The sequence below is a fragment of the Heterodontus francisci genome, chromosome 1 (genome assembly GCF_036365525.1).
Source record: "Heterodontus francisci isolate sHetFra1 chromosome 1, sHetFra1.hap1, whole genome shotgun sequence".
Taxonomy (NCBI): domain Eukaryota; kingdom Metazoa; phylum Chordata; class Chondrichthyes; order Heterodontiformes; family Heterodontidae; genus Heterodontus; species Heterodontus francisci.
In genome coordinates, this window is record NC_090371.1 from 110,508,236 (window position 1) to 110,535,707 (window position 27,472).

The 27,472-nt window shown below is 42.1% G+C and overlaps 1 protein-coding gene across 7 annotated transcripts in view; it reads right to left on the reverse strand.

The window, feature by feature from the left end:
• fat1a (FAT atypical cadherin 1a) overlaps positions 1-27,472 on the reverse strand; it is a 270,014-nt gene that overhangs the window by 108,957 nt on the left and 133,585 nt on the right. For 6 of the 7 annotated variants that reach the window (XM_068034441.1, XM_068034442.1, XM_068034446.1 and 3 more), the window contains exon 4: positions 18,416-18,477. In XM_068034441.1, coding sequence (XP_067890542.1) covers positions 18,416-18,477 — 62 coding nt within the window. Of the gene's footprint in view, positions 1-17,717; positions 18,190-18,415; positions 18,478-27,472 lie in introns of those variants that run through there. The other variant, XM_068034454.1, reaches the window with a different exon arrangement.

Here is a 27,472-nt window from a genome sequence, read left to right on the forward strand (position 1 = left end):
ACGATAGCGACGTTTAAGAGGCATCTTGACAAATACATGAATAGGATGGGAATAGAGGGATACGGTCCCCGGAAGTGTAGAAGGTTTTAGTTTAGACAGGCATCAAGATCGGCGCAGGCTTGGTGGGCTGAATGGCCTGTACCTGCGCTGTACTGTTCTTTGTTCTTGTTCCTGTTCAGTCATCTTCAGGCATCAGTGGACATGCACTCCAAGGTCCCTCTGTTCCTCTTCACTTCAGTATCTTACCATTTATTGTATATCCCCTTGACTTGCTAGCCTTCCCTAAATGTATTACCTCACACTTCTGCAGACTGAATTCCATTTGCCACTGTTCCGCCCACCTGACTGGTCCATTGCTACCTTCCTGTGGTCTATAGCTTTCTTCTTCATTATCAACCACATGGCAAATGTTTGTATTGTCTGCAAACTTCTTAATCATACCCCTTGCATCCGGGTCCAAATCACTCGTATATGCCTCAAAAAGCAAGGAATCTAGTACCGAGCCCTGCAAAACCCCACTGGAAACAGCCTTGCAGTCACAAAAACAACCAGCGAGCATTACCCTTTGCTTCCTGCCTCTGAACAATGTTGGATCCAACTAGCCACTTTGCGTCGGATCCCACGGGCTTTTACTTTTTTGACCAGTCTGCCAAATGGAACTTAGCAAAAGCCTTGCTAATTTCTATATAGGCTACATCAAATGCACTACCCTCACCAACCCTCCTTGTTACCTCCTCAAAAAATTTAATCATGCTAATCAGTCATGACCTTCCCTTAACAAATCCGTGCCTTTCAAAATGAAGATTTATCCTGTCCCTCAGAATTTTTTCCATTAATTTTCCCACCAACAAGGTTAGGCTGACTGGCCTATAGTTACTTGGTCTATCTCTTTCTCCCCTTTTTAAACAATGAAACAACATTAGCTGTCCTCCAGTCCTCTGGTACTACACCTGCAGTCAGAGAGGATTGGAAAATGGTCAGAGCCTCTGCTATTTCTTCTCTTGCTCCCCTGAACAACTAGGATACATTTCATCCGGGCCTGGGAAATTATCTATTTTCAAATATGTTAAATCCCTTAATACATCTCTATGTTAATTTCATCTTATATTTCACACCCCTTCTCCCTGATTGCAATGTCTGTATTGTCCCATTCTTTTGTGAAAACAGGTGCAAAATATTCATTAAGAATCATACCCATGTCCTCCACCTCCACACACAAGTTACCCTTATGGTCTCAAACAGGCCCTACTGTTTCTTTCTTTAGTTATCCTCTTGCTCTTAATGTATTGATAAAATATCTTTGGGTTTTCCTTTACTCTCCTTGCCAATATTGTTCATGCCCTCCCTTTGCTTTCCTAATTTCCATTTTAATATCACATTTTCTACTCCTCCAGGTTTTCTGCAGCATTGAGCCCTCGGTATCTGTCTATTTATTTATTTAGAGATACAGCACTGAAACAGGCCCTTCGGCCCACCGAGTCTGAGCCGACCAACAGCCGCCCATTTATACTAACCCTACAGTAATCCCATATTCCCTACCACCTACCTACACTAGGGGCAATTTACAACAGCCAATTTACCTATCACCTGCAAGTCTTTAGCTGTGGGAGGAAACCGGAGCACCCGGCGAAAACCCACGCACTCACAGGGAGAACTTGCAAACTCCGCACAGGCAGTACCCAGAATCGAACCCGGGTCCCTGGAGCTGTGAGGCTGTGGTGCTAACCACTGCGCCGCCCATACGCTTCCCTTTTCTTTATCCTCTCCTTTAAGGCTTTTGACAACCAGGGCACTCTGGATTTGTTAGTCCCACCCTTTTCCTTTAAGGGAGCATACTTGCATTGAATCTTCCTTGAATGCCTCCTATTGATCTGGCACTGATTTACCTTCAAGTAGCTGTTTCCAGTTCACTTCAGCTAAATCACATCTCAGATTAGTAAAATTAGCTTTTCCTCAATTGAGAACTTATTCCTGATCTATCTTTGAACTTTTCCATAATTACTCCAAATCTAACTGAATTATGGTCACTTCCTCCAAAATGCTCCCCAAATGATACTCCATCCACCTGCCCAGCTTCATTCCATAAATCTAAGTCCAGAACCACGCCCTCTCACTTTGCTTGCTACATACTAGCTCAAAAAGTTCTCCTAAATACATTAAGAACTTTACTCCCTGTATGCCTTTCTATCCCAATTCTATCCCAATTAATACAAGGGTAGCTGAAATCTCCCATTAATACTGCCCTATTGTTTTTGCACTTTTCAAAGATTTGCCTACATATTTGCTACTATAAATCTTATAGACAAATTGTGTGCTAAAAAACATATGTATATTATGTACATATATACTAGCACAAGAAACTTACTCAGCCTTACTTGGTTAACTATCCTATACAGAAATAGGTCTAAAATGACAGCTGACTGAACTCTTGAGACACAGTAAAAATTTCAAGAAAAAATATCTCTCTTGTCCAAAAATGTCTGCTTAAAGACGTTTAAATGTCTTGGCATTTATTAAAACGTCATCCATCAAGAAACAGATTTTTTTGAACACCTGTCTAAATTATACATTCCAAAGGAAAAAGACCTGAAAGCAATATTCTGATCTTTCACTCCCAGTACTGGAATATTTGTTCTGTTGTGGAGTAATGAATGACCTTAATTACGATTCATACGTGGAAGCTTGGTCATTCAAAGCCAAAGAAAACAAGCTCTATATAGTTAAATTAATTTGCTGTCTCATCACACACATTTCATATGGTGCCCTGAATTCACTCCCTTAGCTATCAAATGGATAATTAGAAGAATACAATGGTGCACAGAGCCACAAAGTTTCCTCTCAATGTTCTAAATGTTCGCCTGAAAAATCAAAGCAGCCAAACTAAACTTAGATGCTTAAGAATAACAACATATTGTAAATGTACCCAAATCATTGTAATGCATTCTGGCGCTCAACAATAACAGAATTTCTTTCTGCACAAAGTGACCCTTTAAAACAAAATATTAGCTCTCAAACTAATAAGATAAACATTTATAATTTACAAACAGAAGTGTTTTCTCCCATTCCAATACAGTAGCTACTTACAGAAATACACTTTAATAAAGGTACTTTAAGATACTTATCCCAGTACCTCTCATAAATAAAAGAGAAGGGGTAGATTTTAACCTTTTTATTCTTTCATGGGATGAGTGTCGCTGGCCAGGCCAGCACTTGTTGTCCAACCCTAAATGCCCATGACAACTGAATGGCTTGCTAAGAGTCAACCACATTGCTCTGGGTCTGGAGTCACATATAGGCCAGACCAGGTAAGGACAGCAAATTTCCTTCCCTAAAGGACATTAGTGAATCAGATGGGTTTTTGTGACAATTGATAGTTGCATGACACCATTACTAAGACTAGCTTTCACTTCCAGATTATTAATTAATTGAATTTAAATTCCACCAGCTGCCGTGTTGGGATTTGAACCCGTGTCCTCAAGACATTAGCCCGGATTACTAGTTCAGTGGTATTACCACAATGCCACCATCTCCTGAACCTCCATGCAATTTTCAGGCGACTGCTTGGAGGAGAGTAACAGCCAGGAGCTCAATAGTACCAATTCCATTTTGATGGACAGAACTAATTATCGCACAGTCAGTGTATTATGGGCAGAAAACAATGGCCATGAGGCAGCCCACAACCAAAAAAAAAAAATCAAACTTTTAGTGTGCTTGGCTGATACGGTGCATAATGGCCCAGATTGTTTTTGTGGAGTGCAGAGGAGCACTCCTGCTGCTCCTGGCCTCAAAGATAAATCAAAACTTATGTTCTGAGCTTCTCTTCGGCTGAACCAGTTGCACATTTAAAGGACATAGCATCTGACTCAGTTGGGTGCTCTGGCTGCTCTAGGTAGGCCCTTGGTAAGATAACACTGGCCACACACTGCCAGAAATAGGGTGCAGTCATACCCCAAAACATTGGCTATTGTCGGAAGGAATGGAATAGTAAGCCACACCTCACCATTCTCAAGGCAATAGAGCAACATTTCCCACAAGAACAAAAAAAGAAAGCATGCAACAAAATCAAGCCAATGGACCATCAACCCACTTCTTGTACAGATTACAAATTGGATTTATTCACCTGAAAGCTCTGCAAATATTTCTCTTGACCACTAAAAGCAACCAAGTAAAATTCCAGATAGCTATTAACCTTCAAGTTTTCATTTTTCAAAGCCAACTATTTACTTTCCACAGATGGCAACGACAGGATCCCAGGAGCAAAGAACCACTGTGTTTTGTGGAGTGTTCGATTATCTGCTTATTCTTTTCCCTATAGCTGTCAATCCGTTTGCTAACCAGATGTTTATCAACTTTTTCTGGAGTTTATTGACATTGCCAGCAAAATGATGCTATCTGTTCCACACATCAACTCTGCTGTGGGGGATGAGAGCAGAAGAAGTAGAAGCAATAGACCATATAGTACTTTGAGCCTGCTCAGCCATTCAACACAACCATAGCTGATTTTCTACCTCAACCCCATTTTCCTGCCTACTCCCATATGCTTGATCCCGAGAGATCAAAAGTCTATCCATCTCAGTCTCGAATATATTCAACAATGAAGCATCCAAAAGCCTCTGGGGTAAAGGATTCCAAAGACTCACAACTCTCTGACTGAAGAAATTTCTCCTCATCTCAGTTCTAAATGATCCACCACTTATCCTCAGGGTATGTCCCCGTGTTCGAGATTCCCCAGCCAGTGGAAACAGCTTTTCAATTTCTACCCTATCAAGCCCCTTCAGAATCCTGCTTGTTTCAATGAGATCGCCTCTCATTCTTCTAAATTCCAGAGTATAGGTCCAACTTATTCAGCCTATCACAAGACAATCCGCTCATCCCAGGAACCAATCTAGTGAACCTTTGATGTACCACTCCTTCCTTAGATATGGAGCCCAAAACTGCGCACAGCACCCAAGGTATGGTCTTACCAAAGCCGTATATAATTCCAGCAAGACTTCCTTATTCTTGTACTCCAGACCCCTTACAATAAAGGCCAACATGCTATCTGCCTTCCTAATTGCTTGCTATATGCTAACTTTGTGTTCCTTGTTTGAGTACATCCAAATCCTTCTGAACATCAACGTTTAAAAGTTTCACATCTTTATAAAATAAAATTCTGTTTTTCTATTCTTACTACCAAAGTGAATAACTCCACACTCCCCCACATTATGCTCCATCTGCCAACTTGTTGCCCACTCACTTAACCTCTTGGTGTCCTTCTCACAGCCAACATTCCCACCTAACTTTGTATCGACAGCAAATCTGGATACATTAGTGTCTCTCTCTTTGTCGAAATCATTAATATAGAGTGTGTAAATAGCTGAGGCGCCAGCACTGATCTTGCAGCACTCCACTCGTTACAGCCTGCCAACTTGAAAATGCCCTGTTTATCCCTACTCTCTGCTTCCCTGCCATTAAACAATCCTCCATCCATGCTTACATATTACCCTCAAATCCATTAGCCATTATCTTGCAATATTAAGCAGTAACATGGATACAAAATTGGCTGAACGACAGGAAACGAAGAGTAATGGTTAATGGATGTTTTTTGGGCTGGAGGAAGGTTTGTAGTGGAGTTCCCAAGGGCTCAGTGTTGGGACCTTGCTCTTCCTGATATATATATTAATGTTTAGTTTAGTTTAGTTTAGAGATACAGCACTGAAACAGGCCCTTCGGCCCACCGAGTCTGTGCTGACCATCAACCACCCATTTATACTAATCCTACACTAATTCCATATTCCTACCACATCCCCACCTGTCCCTATATTTTCCCTACCACCTACCTATACTAGGGGCAATTTCTAATGGCCAATTTACCTATCAACCTGCAAGTCTTTGGCATGTGGGAGGAAAACGGAGCACCCGGAGGAAACCCACGCAGACACAGGGAGAACTTGCAAACTCCACACAGGCAGTACCCGGAATTGAACCCGGGTCGCTGGAGCTGTGAGGCTGCAGTGCTAACCACTGCGCCGCCCAGGTCTTGGTGTAAAGGGCCCAATTTCAAAATATGCAGATGATACAAAACTTGGAAGCATTGTGAACTGTGAGAACGATAGTGTAGAACTCCAAAAGAGCACAGACAAGTTGGTCGAATGGGTGGACAAGTGGCGGATGAAGATCAATGCAGAGAAATGTGAAGTGATTCAAATTGGTAGGAAAAACATGGAGAGACAACATAAAAATCAAGGGTACAACTGTAAAAGGGGTACAGGAGCAGAAGGACCTGGGTGCATAAGTCATTGAAGGTGGCAGGACAGGTTGAGAGCGCGGTTAATAAAGCATACAGTATCCTAGACTTTATTAATAAGGGCATAGAGTACAAGAGCAAGGATGTTATGCTGAACTTGGAAAGACACTAGTTTGGCCTCAGCTGGAGTATTGCATCCAGTTCTGGGCGCCGCACTTTAGGAAAGATGCGAAAGCATTGAAGAGAGTACAGAAAAGATGCACGAGAATGGTTCCAGGAATGAAGAACTTCAGTTATGAAGATAGATTGGAGAAGTTGGGTCTTTTTTCTTGAGAAAAGAGAAGGTCGAGAAGCGATCTGATAGACGTATTCAAAAACATGAGGGGTCTGGACGAAGTAGATAGGGAGAAACCATTCCCACTTGTGAAAAGTTCGAGAATGAGAGGACAGAGATTTAAAATAATTGGTAAAAGAAGCAAAAGCGACATGAGGAAAAACTTCATCCATGCAGCAAGTGGTTAAGGTCTGGAATGCACTGCCTGAGATTTTGGTGGAGGCAGGTCCAATTGAAGCATTCAAAAGGGAATTAGATTAGCTGAAAAGGAAACATGTGCAGGGTTACGGGAGAAGGCGGGGGAGTGGCATTAGGTAAACTGCTCATTCAGAGCCAGTGCAGACACAATGGGCCGTATGGCCTCCATCTGTGCTGCAACAATTCTCTGATTCTGTGATCAGCCTTTTATGTTGCAACATATCAAATGCCTTTTGGAAATCTAAGAATACTACATCCACTGGTTCCCCCTTATCTACCCTACTAGTTACATCCTCAAAAAACTTTCAAATTCGTCAAACACAGTTTTCCTCTCGTAAAACCACGCTGCCTTTAGCTGATCATATGATTTTCAAAGTGCATTGTTATGCCTTCCTCAATAAGATTCCAGCATTTTTCCAATGACTGATGTCAGACTAAGTGGTCTGTAGTGCCCTGTTTTCTCCCTCCATCCTTTATTGAATAACAGTGTTACATTTGCTAACTTTCAATCCATTGGGAATGTTCTAGAATCTAGGATATTTTGGAAAATTATAAGCAGTGCATCCACTATGTCTGGAGTTACCTCTTTTAGAAGATAGGATGGACGCTATCAGGTCCTGGGGATTTGTCAGCTTTTAGTCCCTTAAGTTTCTCAAATACATTTTCTCTACTGATATTAATTACCTTAAGTTCCTCACTCTTATTAGCCCATTGGTTACCCTCTATTTCTGGTATTTAATTTGTGTCCACGACAGTGAAGACAGATATAAAATATTTGTTCAATGTCTCTGCCATTTCCTCATTCCCCATGATAATTTCTCCTGTGTCTGCTTCCAAGGGACCAAGATTTATTTTTGCTATTCTCCTTTTTATGTACTTATAAAAGCTCTGAAATTCTGGCAAGTTTACTCTCATTCGTTTTTTCCTTTTTATCAACTTTTTGATTACCTTTTGTTGGTTTCTAAAACACTCCCAATCCTCTGCATTACTCTTATTCTTTGCAACATTATAAGCCTCTTCTTTAAATCTACTTTTTTTTTATTCATTCATGGGATGTAGGCGTCACTGGCCAGGCCAGGATTTATTGCCCATCCCTAATTGCCCTTGAGAAGGTGGTGGTGAGCTGCCTTCTTGAACCGCTGCAGTCCATTTGAGGTAGGTATACCCACAGTGCTGTTAGGAAGGGAGTTCCAGGATTTTGACCCAGCGACAGTGAAAGAACAGTGATATAGTTCCAAGTCAGGATGGTGTGTGACTTGGAGGGGAACTTGCAGGTGGTGGTGCTCCCATGTATTTGCTGCCCTTGTCCTTCTAGCTGGTAGAGGTCGCGGGTTTGGAAGGTACTGTCTAAGGAGCCTTGGTGCATTGCTGCAGTGCATCTTGTAGATGGTACACACTGCGGCCACTGTGAGTCGGTGGTGGAGGGAGTGAATGTTTATAGATGGGGTGCCAATCAAACGGGCTGCTTTGTCCTGGATGGTGTCGAGCTTCTTGAGTGTTGTTGGAGCTGCACCCATCCAGGCAAGTGGAGAGTATTCCATCACACTCCTGACTTGTGCCTTGTAGATGGTGGACAGGCTTTGGGGAGTCAGGAGGTGAGTTACTCGCTGCAGGATCCCTAGCCTCTGACCTGTTCTTGGTATTTATATGGCTACTCCAGTTCAGTTTCTGGTCAATGGTAGTCCCTAGGATGTTGATAGTGGGGGATTCAGCGATAGTAATGTCGTTGAATGTCAAGAGGAGATGGTTAGATTCTCTCTTGTTGGAGATGGTCATTGCCTGGCATTTGTGTGGCGTGAATGTTACTTGCCACTTATCAGCCCAAGCCTGGATGTTGTCCAGGTCTTGCTGCATTTCTACACGGACTGCTTCAGTATCTGAGGAGTCACGAATGGTGCTGAACATTGTGCAATCATCAGCAAACATCCCCACTTCTGACCTTATGATTGAAGGAAGGTCATGATGAAGCAGCAGAAGATGGTTGGGCCCAGGACACTACCCTGAGGAACTCCTGCAGTGATGTCCTGGAGCTCAGATGATTGACCTCCAACAACCACAACCATCTTCCTTTGCGCGAGGTATGACTCCAGCCAGCGGAGGGTTTTCCCCCTGATTCCCATTGACCTCAGTTTTGCTAGGGCTCCTTGATGTCATACTCGGTCAAATGCTGCCTTGATGTCAAGGGCGGTCTCTCTCACCTCACCTCTTGAATTCAGCTCTTTTGTCCATGTTTGAACCAAGGCTGTAATGAGGTCAGGAGCTGAGTGGCCCTGGCGGAACCTAAACTGAGCATCACTGAGCAGGTTATTGCTAAGCAAGTGCCGCTTGATTGCACTGTGACACCGACCATCACTTTACTGATGATTGAGAGTCGGCTGAAGGGGTGGGAATTGGCCGGGTTGGACTTGTCCTGCTTTTTGTGTACAGGACATACCTGGGTAATTTTCCACATTGCCAGTAGATGCCAGTGTTGTAGCTGTACTGGAATAGCTTGGCTCGGGGCGTGGCAAGTTCTGGAGCACAGGTCTTCAGTACTATTGCTGGAATATTGTCAGGGCCCATAGCTTTTGCAGTATCCAGTGCCTTCAGTCGTTTCTTGATATTACGCGGAGTGAATTGAATTGGCTGAAGTCTGGCATCTGTGATGCTGGGGACTTCAGGAGGAGGCCGAGATGGATCATCAACTCGGCACTTCTGGCTGAAGATTGTTGCAAATGCTTCAGCCTTATCTTTCGCACTGATGTGCTGGACTCCCCCATCATTGAGGATGGGGATATTTGTGGAGCCACCTCCTCCAGTTAGTTTAATTATCCACCATCATTCACGGCTGGATGTGGCAGGACTGCAGAGCTTAGATCTGATCCGTTGGTTATGGGATTGCTTAGCTCTGTCTATCGCATGCTGCTTACGCAGATTAGCATGCAAGTTGAACTACAAGAAAGCCCCCAGCGATTTAACATCCGCAGCACTTAAAGCAGCCAGAAGCACTGCACAAAGAATAGCCAGGCGCTGCGCAAACGACTACTGGCAACACCTATGCAGTCATATTCAGCTGGCCTCAGACACCGGAAACATCAGAGGAATGTATGATGGCATGAAGAGAGCTCTTGGGCCAACCATCAAGAAGATCGCCCCCCTCAAATCTAAATCAGGGGACATAATCACTGACCAACGCAAACAAATGGACCGCTGGGTTGAGCACTACCTAGAACTGTACTCCAGGGAGAATGCTGTCACTGAGACTGTCCTCAATGCAGCCAAGTCTCTACCAGTCAAGGAGGAGCTGGACATACAGCCAACCAAATCAGAACTCAGTGATGCCATTGATTCTCTAGCCAGCGGAAAAGCCCCCGGGAAGGACAACATTACCCCTGAAATAATCAAGAGTGCCAAGCCTGCTGTACTCTCAGCACTACATGAACTGCTATGCCTGTGCTGGGACGAGGGAGCAGTACCCCAGGACATGCGCGATGCCAATATCATCACCCTCTATAAAAACAAAGGTGACCGCGGTGACTGCAACAACTACTGTGGAATCTCCCTGCTCAGCACAGTGGGGAAAGTCTTTGCTCGAGTCGCTCTGAACAGGCTCCAGAAGCTGGCCGAGCGCGTCTACCCTGAGGCACAGTGTGGCTTTCGTGCAGAGAGATCGACCGTTGACATGCTGTTCTCCCTTCGTCAGATACAGGAGAAATGCCGTGAACAACAATGCTCCTCTACATTGCTTTCATTGATCTCACCAAAGCCTTTGACTTCGTCAGCAGACGTGGTCTCTTCAGACTACTAGAAAAGATCGGATGCCCACCAAAGCTAGTAAGCGTCATCACTTCATTCCATGACAATATGAAAGGCACAATTCAACATGGTGGCTCCTCATCAGAGCCCTTTCCTATCCTAAGTGGCATGAAACAGGGCTGTGTTCTCGCACCCACACCTTTTGGGATTTTCTTCTCCCTGCTGCTTTCACATGCGTTCAAATCCTCTGAAGAAGGAATTTTCCTCCACACAAGATCAGGGGGCAGGTTGTTCAACCTTGCCTGTCAAAGAGCGAAGTCCAAAGTACGGAAAGTCCTCATCAGGGAACTCCTCTTCACTGACGATGCTGCTTTAACATCTCACATTGACTCACATCCAACATTGACTGGGATTCACTTAGTGTTAGAGGTCTAGATGGAGCAGAATTTGTAAGGAGCATCCAGGAGGGTTTTCTGGAGCAGTATGTAAATAGTCCAACTCGGGAAGGGGCCGTTCTGGACCTGGTGTTGGGGAATGAGCCCGGCCAGGTGGTTGAAGTTTCAGTAGGGGACTACTTTGGGAATAGTGATCACAATTCCGTAAGTTTTAGAATACTCATGGACAGAGACGAGAGTGGTCCCAAAGGAAGAGTGCTAAATTGGGGGAAGGCCAACGATACCAAAATTCGGCAGGAGCTGGGGAATGTAGATTGGGAGCAGCTGTTTGAAGGTAAATCGACATTTGATATGTGGGAGGCTTTTAAAGAGAGGTTGATTAGCGTGCAGGAGAGACATGTTCCTGTGAAAATGAGGGATAGAAATGTCAAGATTAGGGAACCATGGATGACAGGTGAAATTGTGAGACTAGCTCAGAGGAAAAAGGAAGCATACATTAGGTCGAGGAGGCTGAAGAAAGACGAAGCTTTGAAAGAATATTGGGAATGTAGGACCAATCTGAAACGAGGAATTAAGAGGGCTAAAAGGGGTCATGAAATATCTTTAGCAAACAGGGTTAAGGAAAATCCCAAAGCCTTTTATTCATATATAAGGAGCAAGAGGGTAACTAGAGAAAGGATTGGCCCACTCAAGGACAAAGGAGGAAAGTTATGCGTGGAGTCAGAGAAAATGGGTGAGATTCTAAACGAGTACTTTGCATCGGTATTCACCGAGGAGAGGGACATGACGGATGTTGAGGTTAGGGGCAGATGTTTGATTACTCTAGGTCAAGTCGGCATAAAGAGAGAGGAAGTGTTGGGTATTCTAAAAGGCATTAAGGTGGACAAGTCCCCAGGTCCGGATGGGATCTATCCCAGGTTACTGAGGGAAGCGAGAGAGGAAATAGCTGGGGCCTTAACAGACATCTTTGCAGCATCCTTAAACACGGGTGAGGTCCCGGAGGACTGGAGAATTGCTAATGTTGTCCCCTTGTTTAAGAAGGGTAGCAGGGAAAATCCAGGTAATTATCGACCGGTGAGCCTGACGTCAGTGGTAGGGAAGCTGCTGGAGAAGATACTGAGGGATAGGATCTACTCCCATTTGGAAGAAAATGGGCTTATCAGTGATAGGAAACATGGTTTTGTGCAGGGAAGGTCATGTCTTACCAACTTAATAGAATTCTTTGAGGAAGTGACAAAGTTGATTGATGAGGGAAGGGCTGTAGATGTCATATACATGGACTTCAGTAAGGCGTTTGATAAGGTTCCCCATGGTAGGTTGATGGAGAAAGTGAAGTCGCATGGGGTCCAGGGTGTACTAGCTAGATGGATAAAGAACTGGCTGGGCAACAGGAGACAGAGAGTAGCAGTAGAGGGGAGTTTCTCAAAATGGAGACGTGTGACCAGTGGTGTTCCACAGGGATCCGTGCTGGGACCACTGTTGTTTGTGATATACATAAATGATTTGGAGGAAAGTATAGGTGGTCTGATTAGCAAGTTTGCAGACGACACTAAGATTGGTGGAGTAGCAGATAGTGAAGGGGACTGTCAGAGAATACAGCAGAATATAAATAGATTGGAGAGTTGGGCAGAGAAATGGCAGATGGAGTTCAATCAGGGCAAATGCGAGGTGATGCATTTTGGAAGATCCAATTCAAGAGTGAACTATACAGTAAATGGAAATGTCCTGGGGAAAATTGATGTACAGAGAGATTTGGGTGTTCAGGTCCATTGTTCCCTGAAGGTGGCAACGCAGGTCAATAGAGTGGTCAAGAAGGCATACGGCATGCTTTCCTTCATTGGACGGGCTATTGAGTACAAGGGTTGGCAGGTCATGTTACAGTTGTATAAGACTTTGGTTCGGCCACATTTGGAATACAGCGTGCAGTTCTGGTCGTCACATTACCAAAAGGATGTGGATGCTTTGGAGAGGGTGCAGAGGAGGTTCACCAGGATGTTGCCTGGTATGGAGGGCGCTAGCTATCAAGAGAGGTTGAGCAGATTAGGATTATTTTCATTAGAAAGACGGAGGTTGAGGGGGGACCTGATTGAGGTGTACAAAATCATGAGGTGTATAGACAGGGTGGATAGCAAGAAGCTTTTTCCCCAGAGTGGGGGATTCAATTACTAGGGGTCACGAGTTCAAAGTGAGAGGGGAAAAGTTTAGGGGGGATATGTGTGGAAAGTTCTTTCCGCAGAGGGTGGTGGGTGCCTGGAACGCGTTGCCAGCGGAGGTGGTAGACGCGGGCATGATCGCGTCTTTTAAGATGTATCTAGACAGATACATGAATGGGCAGGAAGCAAAGAGATACAGACCCTTAGAAAATAGGCGACATGTTTAGATAGAGGATCTGGATCGGCGCAGGCTTGGAGGGCTGAAGGGCCTGTTCCTGTGCTGTAATTTTCTTTCTTTCTTTCTTTCTCACAGTGAAGAGTGCCTGCAGAGTCTCATCGACAGGTTTGCGGCTGCCTGCAATGAATTTGGCCTAACCATCAGCCTCAAGAAAACGAACATCATGGGGCAGGACGTCAGAAGTGCTCCATCCATCAATATTGGCGACCACGCTCTGGAAGTGGTTCAAGAGTTCACCTATCTAGGCTCAACTATCACCAGTAACCTGTCTCTAGATGCAGAAATCAACAAGCGCATGGGAAAGGCTTCCACTGCAATGTCCAGACTGGCCAAGAGAGTGTGGGAAAATGGCGCACTGACACGGAACACAAAAGTCCGAGTGTATCAGGCCTGTGTCCTCAGTACCTTACTCTCTGGCAGCGAGGCCTGGACAACATAGGTCAGCCAAGAGCGACGTCTCAATTCATTCCATCTTCGCTGCCTCCGGAGAATACTTGGCATCAGGTGGCAGGACCGTATCTCCAACACAGAAGTCCTCGAGGCGGCCAACATCCCCAGCTTATACACACTACTGAGTCAGTGGCGCTTGAGATAGCTTGGCCATGTGAGCTGCATGGAAGATGGCAGGATCCCCAAAGACACATTGTACAGCGAGCTCGCCACTGTTATCAGACCTACCGGCCGTCCATGTCTTCGCTTTAAAGACGTCTGCAAACGCGACATGAAATCCTGTGACATTGATCACAAGTCGTGGGAGTCAGTTGCCAGCGTTCGCCAGAGCTGGCGAGCAGCCATAAAGACAGGGCTAAAATGTGGCGAGTCGAAGAGACTTAGTAGTTGGCAGGAAAAAAGACAGAGGCGCAAGGGGAGAGCCAACTGTGTAACAGCCCCGACAAACAAATTTCTCTGCAGCACCTGTGGAAGAGCCTGTCACTCTAGAATTGGCCTTTCTCGCCACTCCAGGCGCTGCTTCACAAACCACTGACCACCTCCAGGCGCGTATCCATTGTCTCTCGAGATAAGGAAGCCCAAAAGAAGTCCTGGGCTGTAGCTTCACCAGGTTGACACCTCATTTTGAGGTATGCCTGCTGCTGCTTCTGGCGTGCCCTCCTGCACTCTTCATTGAACCTGGGTTGGTCTCCTGCATTCTATACAGCTCCATCATAATCTCCCTGCTCTTATATTCTATGCCTCGGCTAGATTAGATTAGATTAGAGATACAGCACTGAAACAGGCCCTTCGGCCCACCGAGTCTGTGCCGACCATCAACCACCCATTTATACTAATCCTACACTAATCCCATATTCCTACCAAACATCCCCACCTGCCCCTATATTTCCCTACCACCTACCTATACTAGTGACAATTTATAATGACCAATTTACCTACCAACCTGCAAGTCTTTTGGCTTGTGGGAGGAAACCGGAGCACCCGGAGAAAACCCACGCAGACACAGGGAGAACTTGCAAACTCCACACAGGCAGTACCCAGAATCGAACCCAGGTCCCTGGAGCTGTGAGGCTGCAGTGCTAACCACTGTGCCACCCTGGGCTAATTAAGGCAAGTATTCCATATGCCTTCCTAACCACCTTATCTACCTGTGCTGCTGCCTTAAGTGATCTGCGAACAAGTACACCAAGGTCCCTCTGACCTGTACTTCCTATGGCCCTGCCATCCATTGTATATTCCCTTGCCTTGTTAGTCCTCCCAAAATGCATTACTTCACACTTCTCAAGATTAAATTCCATTTGTCACTGCTCCGCCCATCTTACCAGCCCATCTATAGCTCCCTGAAATCTAAGGATTTCCTCCTCACTATTTACGACACCACCAACTTTCGTGTCATCTGCGAACTTACTGATCATACCTCCTATATTCACGTCTAAATCATTAATGTACACTACAAACAGCAAGGGTCACAGCACCGATCCCTGTGGTACACCACTGGTCACAGGCTTCCAATCGCAAAACGGCCCTTGACCATTACTCTCTGCCTCCTGCCACTAAGCCAATTTTGGATCCAATTTGCCAAATTGCCCTGGATCCCATGGGCTCTTACCTTCTTAACCAATCTCCTATGTGGAAAATTATCAAAAGCCTTACTGAAATCCATGTAGACGACATCTACTGCTTTACCCTCATCGACACACCTAGTCACCTCCTCGAAAAATGCAATCAAGTTAGTTAGACACGATCTCCCCCTGACAAAGCCTCCCCCTGACAGGAAATTGCGCAAAAGCATTCTGAAAACTCATTTTCCAGACTTCGCTAATTTGATTTGTCCAGTCTATAAGATTAAAGTCCCCCACGATCATTACATTGCCTAGTTGGGAGGTGAGGGGTTCTTTAAGCCCAAACCTTGCTTGAGGCTTCTTCATTTATATCCTCTAGTTTTATACTCACAGTCCAAATTAAATAGCCTGTATATGTCAACATTGGATATCTCCCCATATTTTAAAGTCTAGATTTACTCTTTCAATTTTTTTTTCTAAAATGCAAACAAGTTTCACTTTGTGATAGTAAACAATCATTTTACTCAGAGAAAATCTTTAAAATGAATTCACATGTATGGTTTCCCTATTTGAGGTCCAACTGTCACACCTAGGTCAGCTGAGAAAGCAAAGGAAAAGCTGAGCATAATGTTCTAGAACCATTATCGTTTAGCATAAATAGTGTAGCAGTTTGGTCTCACATGCAGGTGTCCAAAATCCTCTTTCAGGCTCTCAAAGCCATAATTTGCAATATAAATTTCTCCTCCGCTTTTCCTAATTTTCTCCCATTTTATCTGAAGGTTCTTGCTGTGATATACTTTTATCCCTGCCTACAGCTCTCGCTTGTCTTGTTCATATGCCTAATCTTCATGTGTGAGTCTAGGCTACAAGTACCAATATTTTATGAAGGGTATCACACTTGATTCCAATCTTATCCTCAATTAGCTCAAAAAGGGCCACTGGATGGTGATCAGATTGAAAAACAGCTGTTTTCCCCTCACCTTAGCTCAGGATTGCTGAGCCCAAGCTGTGTCTTGGTTGAGATGAGATAACTCAATGCATAACTCCAAGGTTTTTCTGGTCTATATGGTTTAGCACCACTCCATGCAGTGCATTCTTACAATGGCCTACTAATACGAACTAGATGCAGGTAATAATCTCTGCGCCGGAACAGGCAAGCCTGAAGCACACCAGATAACGGGCCACAGGCTTACCAGGTGATCAGGAGGAAGCAAACTGGGAGGAAGTCAGCAATAGTCTTCGTCACTGTCGTGGACCCAGTAGGAGCAGTACCAGCTCCACGTTCAGGTAACTTTAAAAAAAAAAGTACCTTTTTGGTGGCAGTTTCCAGCAGTCCTATTAAGAATGCAAATGCAGCTGGCCTGGTGCCATTCATGTTCAGTGCAGCCTAATTTTGCAAAATGGGTCTCTATGCAATGTGCATAATGCTTTTTCAGGCACGGGAACTGGTCGCCTTTTTTTCTGCCTTTGCCAATATGGTGAGTGGTGCACTTACAGCACTCCTCTGTCATAATTGGATGCTTAGGTGCCTATTTTCACCTGAAAAACACCATTGAATTTCTAGGCCACAGCCATCAGCAGCAGCATGATATTTAAACTGAAGGCTCCCTTTGTAATCACTGATATTTTTAAATGTCACTCTTTCTTTCACAGTACCGCAAACTTTTTCTGGAATAATTGAAAATGAAAATGAAGCAATGTTCTGAATATGGAAGTAAAATTAGCTTTATCATAGAGAATTCCTTTAACAGAAAGACAGCAAGGTGAGTAAACCTTTGATTTTATTCAATTGTTATCATGAAGAAAATATTTCACAATTCACAATTAATTGGTGCCTAAGCAAATAATCCATTGAAAGAATAAGACTAACTGACATGATGCACCACACTTTAAAATACGTGGCAATTACAGAAACAAATGTAGAGTGCAGCATCTGAAGGACAACAGATAAAATGCTCATCCATATTCATAATAGCCATATTGTCAGGAATGGAATGCAATGTGTCTACAATGCTCTGTATGTTATGTTGCATTATGTAGAAAGAAAAATTACTTTAAATTTAGTTTAGATGAAGTTTGGACAAGGTCTAAATGTCGTAAAATTCACATTATGGCACCGGAGCTATGTTTAATCATAACATATCTTACATTTCACAACAGATTGCTGTTTACAGTTAAATGGTCAATAAGCTTTCACCCTTGTCGCATCACACCAGAATACTGCAGTGAATACTTGTTTTTCCCAGTTCTTAATAATCTGGGTTAAAACCTGCACTAAGCAATTACATAATTGATCAATGTAAAAGTGAGAGCACTTTCACAATTTTAAAAGACGAAAGTGAACATCTGTATTTGTTTAAAGAATATGAAATGTAAGTTTCAGATGACAGTTAAATTATGATTTTATGATAATTATCTATGTGGGTTATATAAAAATTTCAATTACATCTTGATGGCTGCTACAACCATTAATGAGGCCAACCAACTGTTCACATTATATGAAATTCACATTGCATAATAATCTCAAGTGTTAGAGTGACTGTGCACACCAAGTCAAGCAGTACAGGCGATGAAAAATCACCGGGAAGGTGAGAATGAGTAAAGATTTATATTGGTAATGTACTAATCTCTGATAAATATTTACTCACATTTCACTTTTCTTATTAAATTTTAGTTGCTTTGAAAACTTCCTACAAGTGTCTTTCATAAAGACCTGTTTGTAGCCATTTTCAGCAGCCCAAAGTGAAACAGATGTGCTGCAGTGAAGAAAGTCAACAGGATTTCTTCGTAATACATCCTCTCCGCAGCAGTGGGGCCCATGTTCATGGTCCCTTCACAAATCTATTGTGGTCTAGCTGTCAACTTTTTCAGCCTCCATTTAACTGCAAGACACCACTCCTAATATCATGGTGTGGATGTCAAGTATGTCAAGTCAAGTTTCATGTACCAAATATAAAAATAAATGTGCATAGTTAAAATCCCAAAATCGTGTTGATATAAAATCACACCCGATTAAGCCGAGCAGATAGCTGAAACATTACCTATTTTACCTTTAAATAAATTATTGATATTATTATAGTCTTATGTTTAGAGAAAATCTTTAAAGCCAACAAATTATACTCACCTCAAGGATATGCTCTGCCTGTTGTTCCCTGTCTAGTTTTCGTGATGTTGTTGTAATCAACCCTGCAAATCCAAACAGACCCATTACAGATATTGTTGTGCATGATTAGTAAGTATTCAACAACATTTCAGACAGTTTTAGCGTCAGAAATTTCTACATGGTCTGAAAACAAAACATAGCTGAAAAGAAATAAAATAACATTCAACATTTTCAGTATTTTAAAACCATTGAGAATTCGGATTTCATGTACATATTCGATCAAAATTGTCCTGTACAAGAAAAACATGTGCCCTATTCAGACTACAATTTAGCTTAAACACTGAATTGCTACAAACTCTGATGGGACATGTCCTAAAAGTTCCAATTTCATAATAATGCAAAATCAGACACAGAGCACACCCATGTTTCTGATGAGTGCTCCTGGCAGACAAGACTTCCTGTCTGGAAGAATCATAGAAATTTACAGCACAGAAGGAGGCCATCCCACTTTCCAGCTCTTGGCCTGTAGCCTTGTAGGTTGCAGAACTTCAAGTGCTTATCTAAGAACTTTTTAAATGCTATGAGGATTTCTGCCTCCGTCACCATTCTAGATATTGAATTCCACACCAGCCCCACCGCACGCCCCCCACCCCCCCCACCCCAACCCTCTGGGTGAAAAAGTTTCTCCTAAACACCCCTTGAATTCTTCCGCCAATTCGTTTAAACCTATTCCTTTCTGCCTACTGACCTCTCTGTTAATATAAATAGGTCCTTCGCATCCACTTTATTTAGGTCCCTAATTTTATACACTTCAATTAAATCTCCTCTCAGTTTCCTCTGTTTCAAAGATAACAATCCCAGCCTATTCAATCTATTCTCATAGCTAAAATTCTCCAGTCCTGCCAACACCCTTTTAAATTGCCTCTGTACCCTCTCAAATGTGATCACTTCCTTCCTGTAATGCAGTGACCAGAACTGTATGCCATACTCTAGCTGTTTCCTACAGGTTTATACAGTTCCAGCATAACCTCCCTGCTCTTATATTCTATGCCTTGGCCAACAAAAGGAAAGCATCCCCGGTATGCCTTCTTCACCATCTTATTTACCCATCTTGCTACCTTCAGGGAATCATGGAAATGTACTCCAGGTCCCTCTGTTCCTCTACACTTTTTTAGTATCCTACCACTGATTGTGTGCTCCCTTGCTTTGTTTGCTATCTCCAAGTGCATTTCCTCAAACTTCCCCAGATTGAATTCCATTTGCCACTTTTCTGTCCACTTGACCAGTCCATTGATACTTTCCTGCAATCTACAGCAACCAAACTGCTATTTTTTGTATCAACTGCAAATTTCTTAATCATGCCCCCTACATTTTAAGTCTAAAACATTGATACATACCATGAACAGTCAGGGATCCAGTACTGAGCCCAGCGGAACCCCAGTGGAAACAGCCGCCCGGAAACAAAAATACCTGTTGACCATTACCCTTTGCTACCTGCCACTGAGCCAATTTTGGATCCAACTTGTCACTTGCTCTTGGATCCCATGGGCTTTTACTTTTCTGACCAGTCTGCCATGCAAGACCTCATCAAAAACCCTACTAAAAATCCACATAAACTACAACAAACAGGCTACCCTCATGAACCCTCCTGGTTACTTCTCAAAAAATTCAACCAAGTTGGTCAGGCACTACCTTTCTTAAACAAATTCATGCAGACTGCCCTTGATTAATTTGAGCCTTTCTAAATGACAATTAATACTGTCCCTCAGAATTTTTTCCAACAATTTGTCCATCACCAAGGTTGAGCTGACTAGCTTGTCGTTACTCAGTCTATCCATTTCTCCCTTTTTAAACAGTGGTACAATGTTGGCAGTCCTTCAGCACCACCCCTGTAGCTAGAGAGGATTGGAAAATAGTGGTCAGAGCCTCCACTATTTCTTCCCTTGTTTAACAGCCTGGGATGCATTTAATCTGGGTCTGGCGATTTATCTATTTTCAAAGATGGCAAACCCCTTACTATTTTCTATGTTTATCCCATTCAATATGGCACATTCTTTCTTCTTAACTACAACTTCCGTATTGTCACCCTCTTTTGTCAAGACAAGACACAAATGGCTGAAATTTATGAGCGCGCTGAAAATCGCAGTGACGCGCTCTGATGTCTGTGGTCTTCAGGCAGGGATGCGCCGCTGAGCCCCTGCGATACTTCATGTGGGGGCTCATTTAAATGGAGGGCATGGAAGGCCCACTCCCGATGACGTAGAGGAGGCAGCCGCAGCATCCCAGCAATGGAGTCTGGCGCCAACGCCATTTTTAAAGGGCTTCATGCCCTTCCCGGTAATTGTAATATTTAAAGCTGCCGCTGCAATTAAAACTAGAAATGAAACGTAAATGTAATTTTGAAACCCCGCTCTCACCCCACCCCCAGAGTAAACTGTAAATAAAATGATCTATCCAGCCCAAAAAACACCTTTTGCCCAACATTCACCCTCAAATTCAGCACCTTTTAACCCTCAACCCCTTCCCACCATCCCCATGACCAATCGGAACAGTTTTCACCGCTCCCCCTCCCCCAGACCTGAAAATTTCAGTCCACCCCTCTCCCCACCAGTGTCGCGCCTCGGACCTCCGTATGGAGATCCAAAGGCACGGGAGTTCCGGTCACCGGCTGGAATATCAGTGAGGGACGGCCATCGGGTTAAGGTAAGGTAATTTGCATTAATTTAATTATATTAAATTGAAGGCTTCGCCGCCGCTGGTAAAATGCGGCAGGGCCTCCCCAGCATCGGGGGTCGTGGTGGGCTTCTCCCAGAAGAATTCTCCGGGCCCCCCACCCCACCACCACCATGACCCCAGACATCAGAGGACTCATAAAATTCAGCCCAAAGTATACATTAAGAACCATCCCCACATCTTCTGTATCCACACACTGGTTACCTTTTTGGTCTAGAACATAAGATATAGGAGCAGGAGTAGGCCATTCAGCCCTTCGAGTTCGCTCCACCACTCAATGAGATCATGGCTGATCGCCTACTTCAACACCATTTTCCTGCACTATTCTCGTAACCCTTGATGTTTTTAATATGTAGAAATCTATCGATCTCAGTCTTGAACATATTCAATCAGCCTCCACAGCCCTCTGGGGCAGAGAATTCTAAAGATTCACCAGCCTCTGAGTAAAGAAATTCCTCATCTCAGTCCTAAATGGACTGCCTCGTAGCAAGCTCTGCTCTTTCCTTAGTTATTCTCTTGTTCTTTCTCTTTATGCTCATGGCATCAGCCGTGACTCAGTTGGGAGCACTATCACCTGAGTCAGAAGTCTGTGGGTTCAAATCCCACTCAAGGACCTGAGCATAAAACCAAGGCTGACACTAGTGCAGGACTGAAGGAATGCTATCCTTCAGATGAGATCTAAAAACCACAGCCCCATCTGCCCGCTCAGGTAGACGTAAAAGATCACATGCTATTATTTTGAAGAAGAACAGGGGCATTATCCCTGCTGTCCTGGTCAATATGTTTCCTTCATTCAAAAGCACAAAACAGATTATCTGGTCATTATCACTTTGCTGTTTATAGGAGCATGCTGTGCACAGATTGCCCGCTGTGTTTCCTACACAATAACAGTGACTACACTTCAAAAGTACTTTATTGGCTGTGATATCCAGATTTTGAGATATCCAGTCATCATCATGAAAGGCACTATATAAATGCTAGTCTTCTTTTATAATATATTCATAAAAAATCTTTGGGTGTTTTCCTTGATTTTACTTGCCACTGTCTTTTCATGTTCACGCTTTGCTTTGCTAATTTCCTTTTTAATTTTGCTCCTATACTTCTATACTCCTCTAGGTTTTTTGCAGTATTGAGCTCTCAGTATCTGACATAAGTTTTCACAGTTTTGCCTTATCCGACCTGTTTAAATCATTTGAAAAGAGGGTACCCCTATATTTTATCAGAATATATTAAGCTATTTTGAAGAGCAGTGTACAAGTAAAGCTCTTAAAATTAGTTTCTTCTGATGTACTGAGACATGTCAACCAATCCACAAACTCCTTTACTTCCATATAGACATTATGTGGAGTCTGCAACATTTACAAAGGTTATCATTCTTCCAGGGAATTCCTATTGCAACGGCAAACAAATGTTAAACTCAGTACCTAGTAATTGCAGTCACACAAAATGTTTCCTTCAGCACAAATAGAAAACATGCTTTTCAAATAACAAACTTTAAACAATATCCAAACAGCATACTGCATTAACTCATTCGCTGCAAGCATACACACTAACACAAATTAAATTTAAATTTACTACACCAAATAACACGAGGGAATACGCCATATAACTGAAAGGTTACTAGATTGTTGCCATTTTAATGGTTTAGACAAGCACATTTTAGCAGTAAAGCATACCCAAAACAATGAAAGAAGCTAATACAGTAATGCATCAAAAGCAGCTCATTTTTAGCACTTTACTTGTGCACTGCTCTTCAAAACAGTTTAATACATTCTGGTAAAATATAGCGCTATCTTCTCTTTTCAAATGAACTGCCATCAGAAATTAAATTATTTGAGTGTTTATAAGCAGTACAAATATCCAAATATAACCTTTTCCCTTCAAGTATTCTGTTTCATCAGCTGTACAAACATACATGTCATGAAATCCAAAAAACAAAGATCAGTGTACAAATGTCATATTTGGAATGAACAGGACCAAGTCTGTCTGAAACCAGCCATCACAATAGGAGCATAGGCTGTCTCCACAAGGAAGTAAAATGGCTGCAGAAACATTTCCTGTGCCTGGCTCTATTTTAGTAGTTACTCTATTTTATCAGATTAAATATTCAGATACTCAAAGATTGTTGATTTTGTGAACACCATATTTCACTAGTGTGACCCCTCTTCAACGAAGTAATACAATTGTTCTATTAGCCTTTAAAAATCAGTAGTAATCAAAGATCAACTTAAATTACAATTGAAGTATCTACTTAAAGTTACAAATACAATTCTACTAAACTATATGTACTTGGAAATTAATGCATTTTGTAATAACGCTGAATGAAAGAGACTGGCGTTGGTTAGCAAACATGAAGTTATGGTTTCAAATACCACAGAAGCAAAGCTAAATAAGGCACTTGTAAGTCTGAGAACAGAAGAGGCCCATTTTGGGAAACGACAGTGATACAGATTAGTATGTGGAAGAAAATTCTTACTTTAAAGCCAGAATGCAGTCCTTTGGCAGAACAGAAAAACAAAGCGTGCCCCTTTTGGCTGCATAATTAAAAAGAGATGGCTCTATATTGACAAAAATGGCAGTGATTCATGAATATTCTAATTTAATGTTAGTGGAATCAAGCATCAATTGAAAATATAATTCCTCCCCAATTGTTTGGCATTTGAGGGATTGTTTGGCATTTGAGGGATTAAATTAAGGTGTTTGAACTGCACCCCCGCCCCTCTACCCCACCATCCCCTGCTCCCTTAATCTGCAATGTTGGCATTTTCTATAGTCTGGCAGAAAACCTTTATTTTATTCAATGTCAACATTAGAGATTAAAACTGTTGCCATATTTGTTTATTTTTTCCAAAGTCAGCCACAATAAAAATTTCACTTAAACACATCCCTGAAAATAACTCAAACCCAACTTTCCCCAAAAGGCAACATTACATTAAATAAATAGGTCGGTGAAAAGTCTCGAGGCAATGCATTCTCTGTAGTTTTGCTGTCACACATGGAAGATTAGCTACGACGGAAAAGGTCTCCAACTCCTAAAATGCCAGGCTGTTAGGCGAACAAAAGTGCTGGCGAGAATGGGGTGTACAAAGACAATCCTCCATTGTTTTGTATGCTTATCTGTGGTTTGTCCTGCAGCTTTTAATTCCAGTAATCAGAAAACTGAGCATGTATTGACAACAATGAAAAATGGCATTTTGATACAGCAGATACAGTTCATGGTTTCATAAGGGCTTGAGATAAGTTATGAAATTAGAAAGATAAACAGCAAAATGAAATTTAATACTGACAAATGTGTAAATTATTGCACATTAAATGAAAAAAATGAGTAACCTAGTTACACAAAGAGAAAAGAAATTGAACAGGAAGATCTGGAAGTCTCAAGATGATGTGGGAAAACCCAGACTGTTGCGTACATAGCCAGAACAGTGGAGTATTAGTCCACAGATGTTGGCAGAGCACACTTGGAGTGCTATGTACAGCTTTGGCCATTGCACTTCAAATGGGACATGCATCAAAGAGGGTGCTCAGAAGAGCAACATGAACAATGCCCAGGCTTAAGGATGAGCTATCAGGGATGCGTTTAAGTGAAATTTTTGTGGTTGACTTTGGAAAAAAACAAACAAATGCACTGACAGTTTTAATCTCTAAAGTTGAAATTGAATAAAATAAAAAGTTTTCTTCCAGATGACAGAAAATGCCAAAATTTCAGATTAAGGGAGCGGGGGATGGTGGGGTGGAGGGGGTGCAGTGCAAACACCTTAATTTAATCCATCAAATGCTAAACAATTGGGAAGAATTATATTTCTCAATTGATGCTTGATTCCACTAACATTAAATTAGAATATTTATGAATAAGGGAAGCTAGGGAAAAATTTAACTATCAGGCAGGCAGCTTGAAATGTTCAGCACACCAGCTCCATTATATTTGAGGGTGTGGGGAGGGGGAGGAGGAGGGAGGGGTACTGGGGCGGCAGTGGCTCGTATTATTCTGGGGTGGCTGAGAGAAACACTCCTAGTCCCACAAAAGTAATTTTAAACGTATCTTTTTGATGCCTTTTCGACTGTGCTGCCTGGTGCAACTGGACGGAGCACATTCTACCCAGTTATCAGTAAAAATTGCAATCATAGTTCTATGCATGTCCTAGGACCCCAATTTGTATAATAAAAGGACCTACTGCCCAAAACAGATGGGTAGTCCAACCACCCATCAGAAAGCCTCTTTGAGGATGGTGGCGACTGGAGAACCTGCACCCGCCATTTTCGGCCCCTACTGTCCCATTTACACCTGGCAGTCCAAGTTAAAATCCATCCTACTTAAGCTGTGTAGTCCAGAGCACAGGTTACGAAAGAACTTCATCGAGGTATATAAAATATTATTGGGTGGCATAGATAAGCTGAATCCAGAATGTTACTTCAAGGTAAGTCAAGATAGTTGTATCAGAGGGAATAAATATATATTAGTTAAAAAGTCAATTTAAAAGCCACATTAGAAATAAAAGTTACCTACTCAAAGCAATAATTTACCTGGTGAACTAAGTCAAATGTATCTGGAAACACAAATTGAAGTTGGAACCCAGCTGGGCGAGGTAGGATCCCTGGGAAATGAACCCTGCTGCCCATTTGACCTTTTCTCATTGTTGATTTGTTATTCTTAGGTTTATATAAGAAAGTCTGATGGGTCACTGGAACAGATTCTCTTAGAGACAGCTCTACAAGCCTACAAGCCTGGAAATTATTGGTAAATTTTTAGACTTATAGGAGCAATGTCTGTAATGTCATTTTGGTGCAGGTAAAATACTTAATTGCCAACTATCCGTAAAATCATCGAATATTTATGGTTTCGTCAATGTAGCAGAAGGTGAACTCTACACATGCTATAGAAGGAAATTTTAAGAAAGTTAAAATATCTTCATCAACTAAAAATGTGATATCACAAATAAACCTTGAATTACAAAATATACCCAGTCAAACTTTTACTGACAATATTCCCTAAACTCTGCTTTCCAACACAGGAAACTCAAAGTTGTGACTCAAGACATGTCAACGAATCATACAAATGAAGCATCTGCCATTTAGATATTCCTAAACCCAGCTATCAATATTTTTGAATCAGGTTTGCAAACCTTTTTAACGTTTGACTTGCAGTAATATTTAAATTATAAACACAAGTTATAAAAAACTTTAGTAATTTAATATACATTTCCAGAGTGCAGTACATCCACTTTGTCATTTTACTTCTGTTTATCTCATCTCTCATGAGGATATTAATTTTGAGAATTATTTTCTTTCCATTTTGATTCTGATGTCGGTTAGCACAGTATATTTTCAAACCAGCTGAGTTGGCTAGAGTGACAAACACAATAGCAAATCAATCACATTTATTATTGAACCACTTCTTGCTCAGCAAATGCTGAGCATGTAGTAGGAATTATGGTAGAAGAATTACTCTGTGATCTTTTGCAAACCTACAAGAGTATTGAATAATAGATTTATTTGAATATAAATGTCTAAATTTGACAAACCATGAGCAGTAGAATTTCAACAGCAACAGTTTACAGTTTTTTTAAAAAACTTTGTTTCAGGCATCAAAAAAAATAGGCCAACAATTAGAATATCAAAAATTATTCACAGATGTTCATAGTGGTTAAACCTTAAAATACAGCAGCACATCTCAGGCAAGTTGGCACATAAAGTAAATGTAACCCACACCAGTGCAGTAAATCCAGCTTTAAAAATCACACTGAAATTATCATTTTCCTTATGTAAAAACTGGAAATTCTTGTGACTCTGTCTGAGAGAATCATAGTTATATAAGTAGGCGCTGAACCAACAAACTCCATCTACAGCTGTCTGCAATTAACTTTGCGGATAATCAATCAACCATTTATTTACATAAAACTTCAATATTATCTGTCTGAGGCAGAAATAATTTTGTGTATTATTATGGCCGTCTGTTGGACTGGGATTTGCCCATCAGCATAGCATGCATAAAACAGTCTAGTAAATTACTCAATAGTGTAGCAGACAAAAAGGTTAGATTAGCAAACCGATAGAGGGGAAAAACAAAAAAAACCCATCTGGAATTACTTTATCTTAACATAATGGACATATTATACAAGCAATAAAGTGACAATCTTTTAACATTGCACTTTGTCAGATTCACACAAATTCAATCCGGGAACAGTAGCATAGTGGTTATGTTACTGGACTATTAATCCAGAGGCCTGGACTAATGATTGAGAAATGAGAGTTCAAATCCCTTAGTGGCAGCTGTGGAATTTATATTCAGTTAGTATTAATACTGATGATCATATAAATACAGGATTGTCTTAAAAAACCCATCTG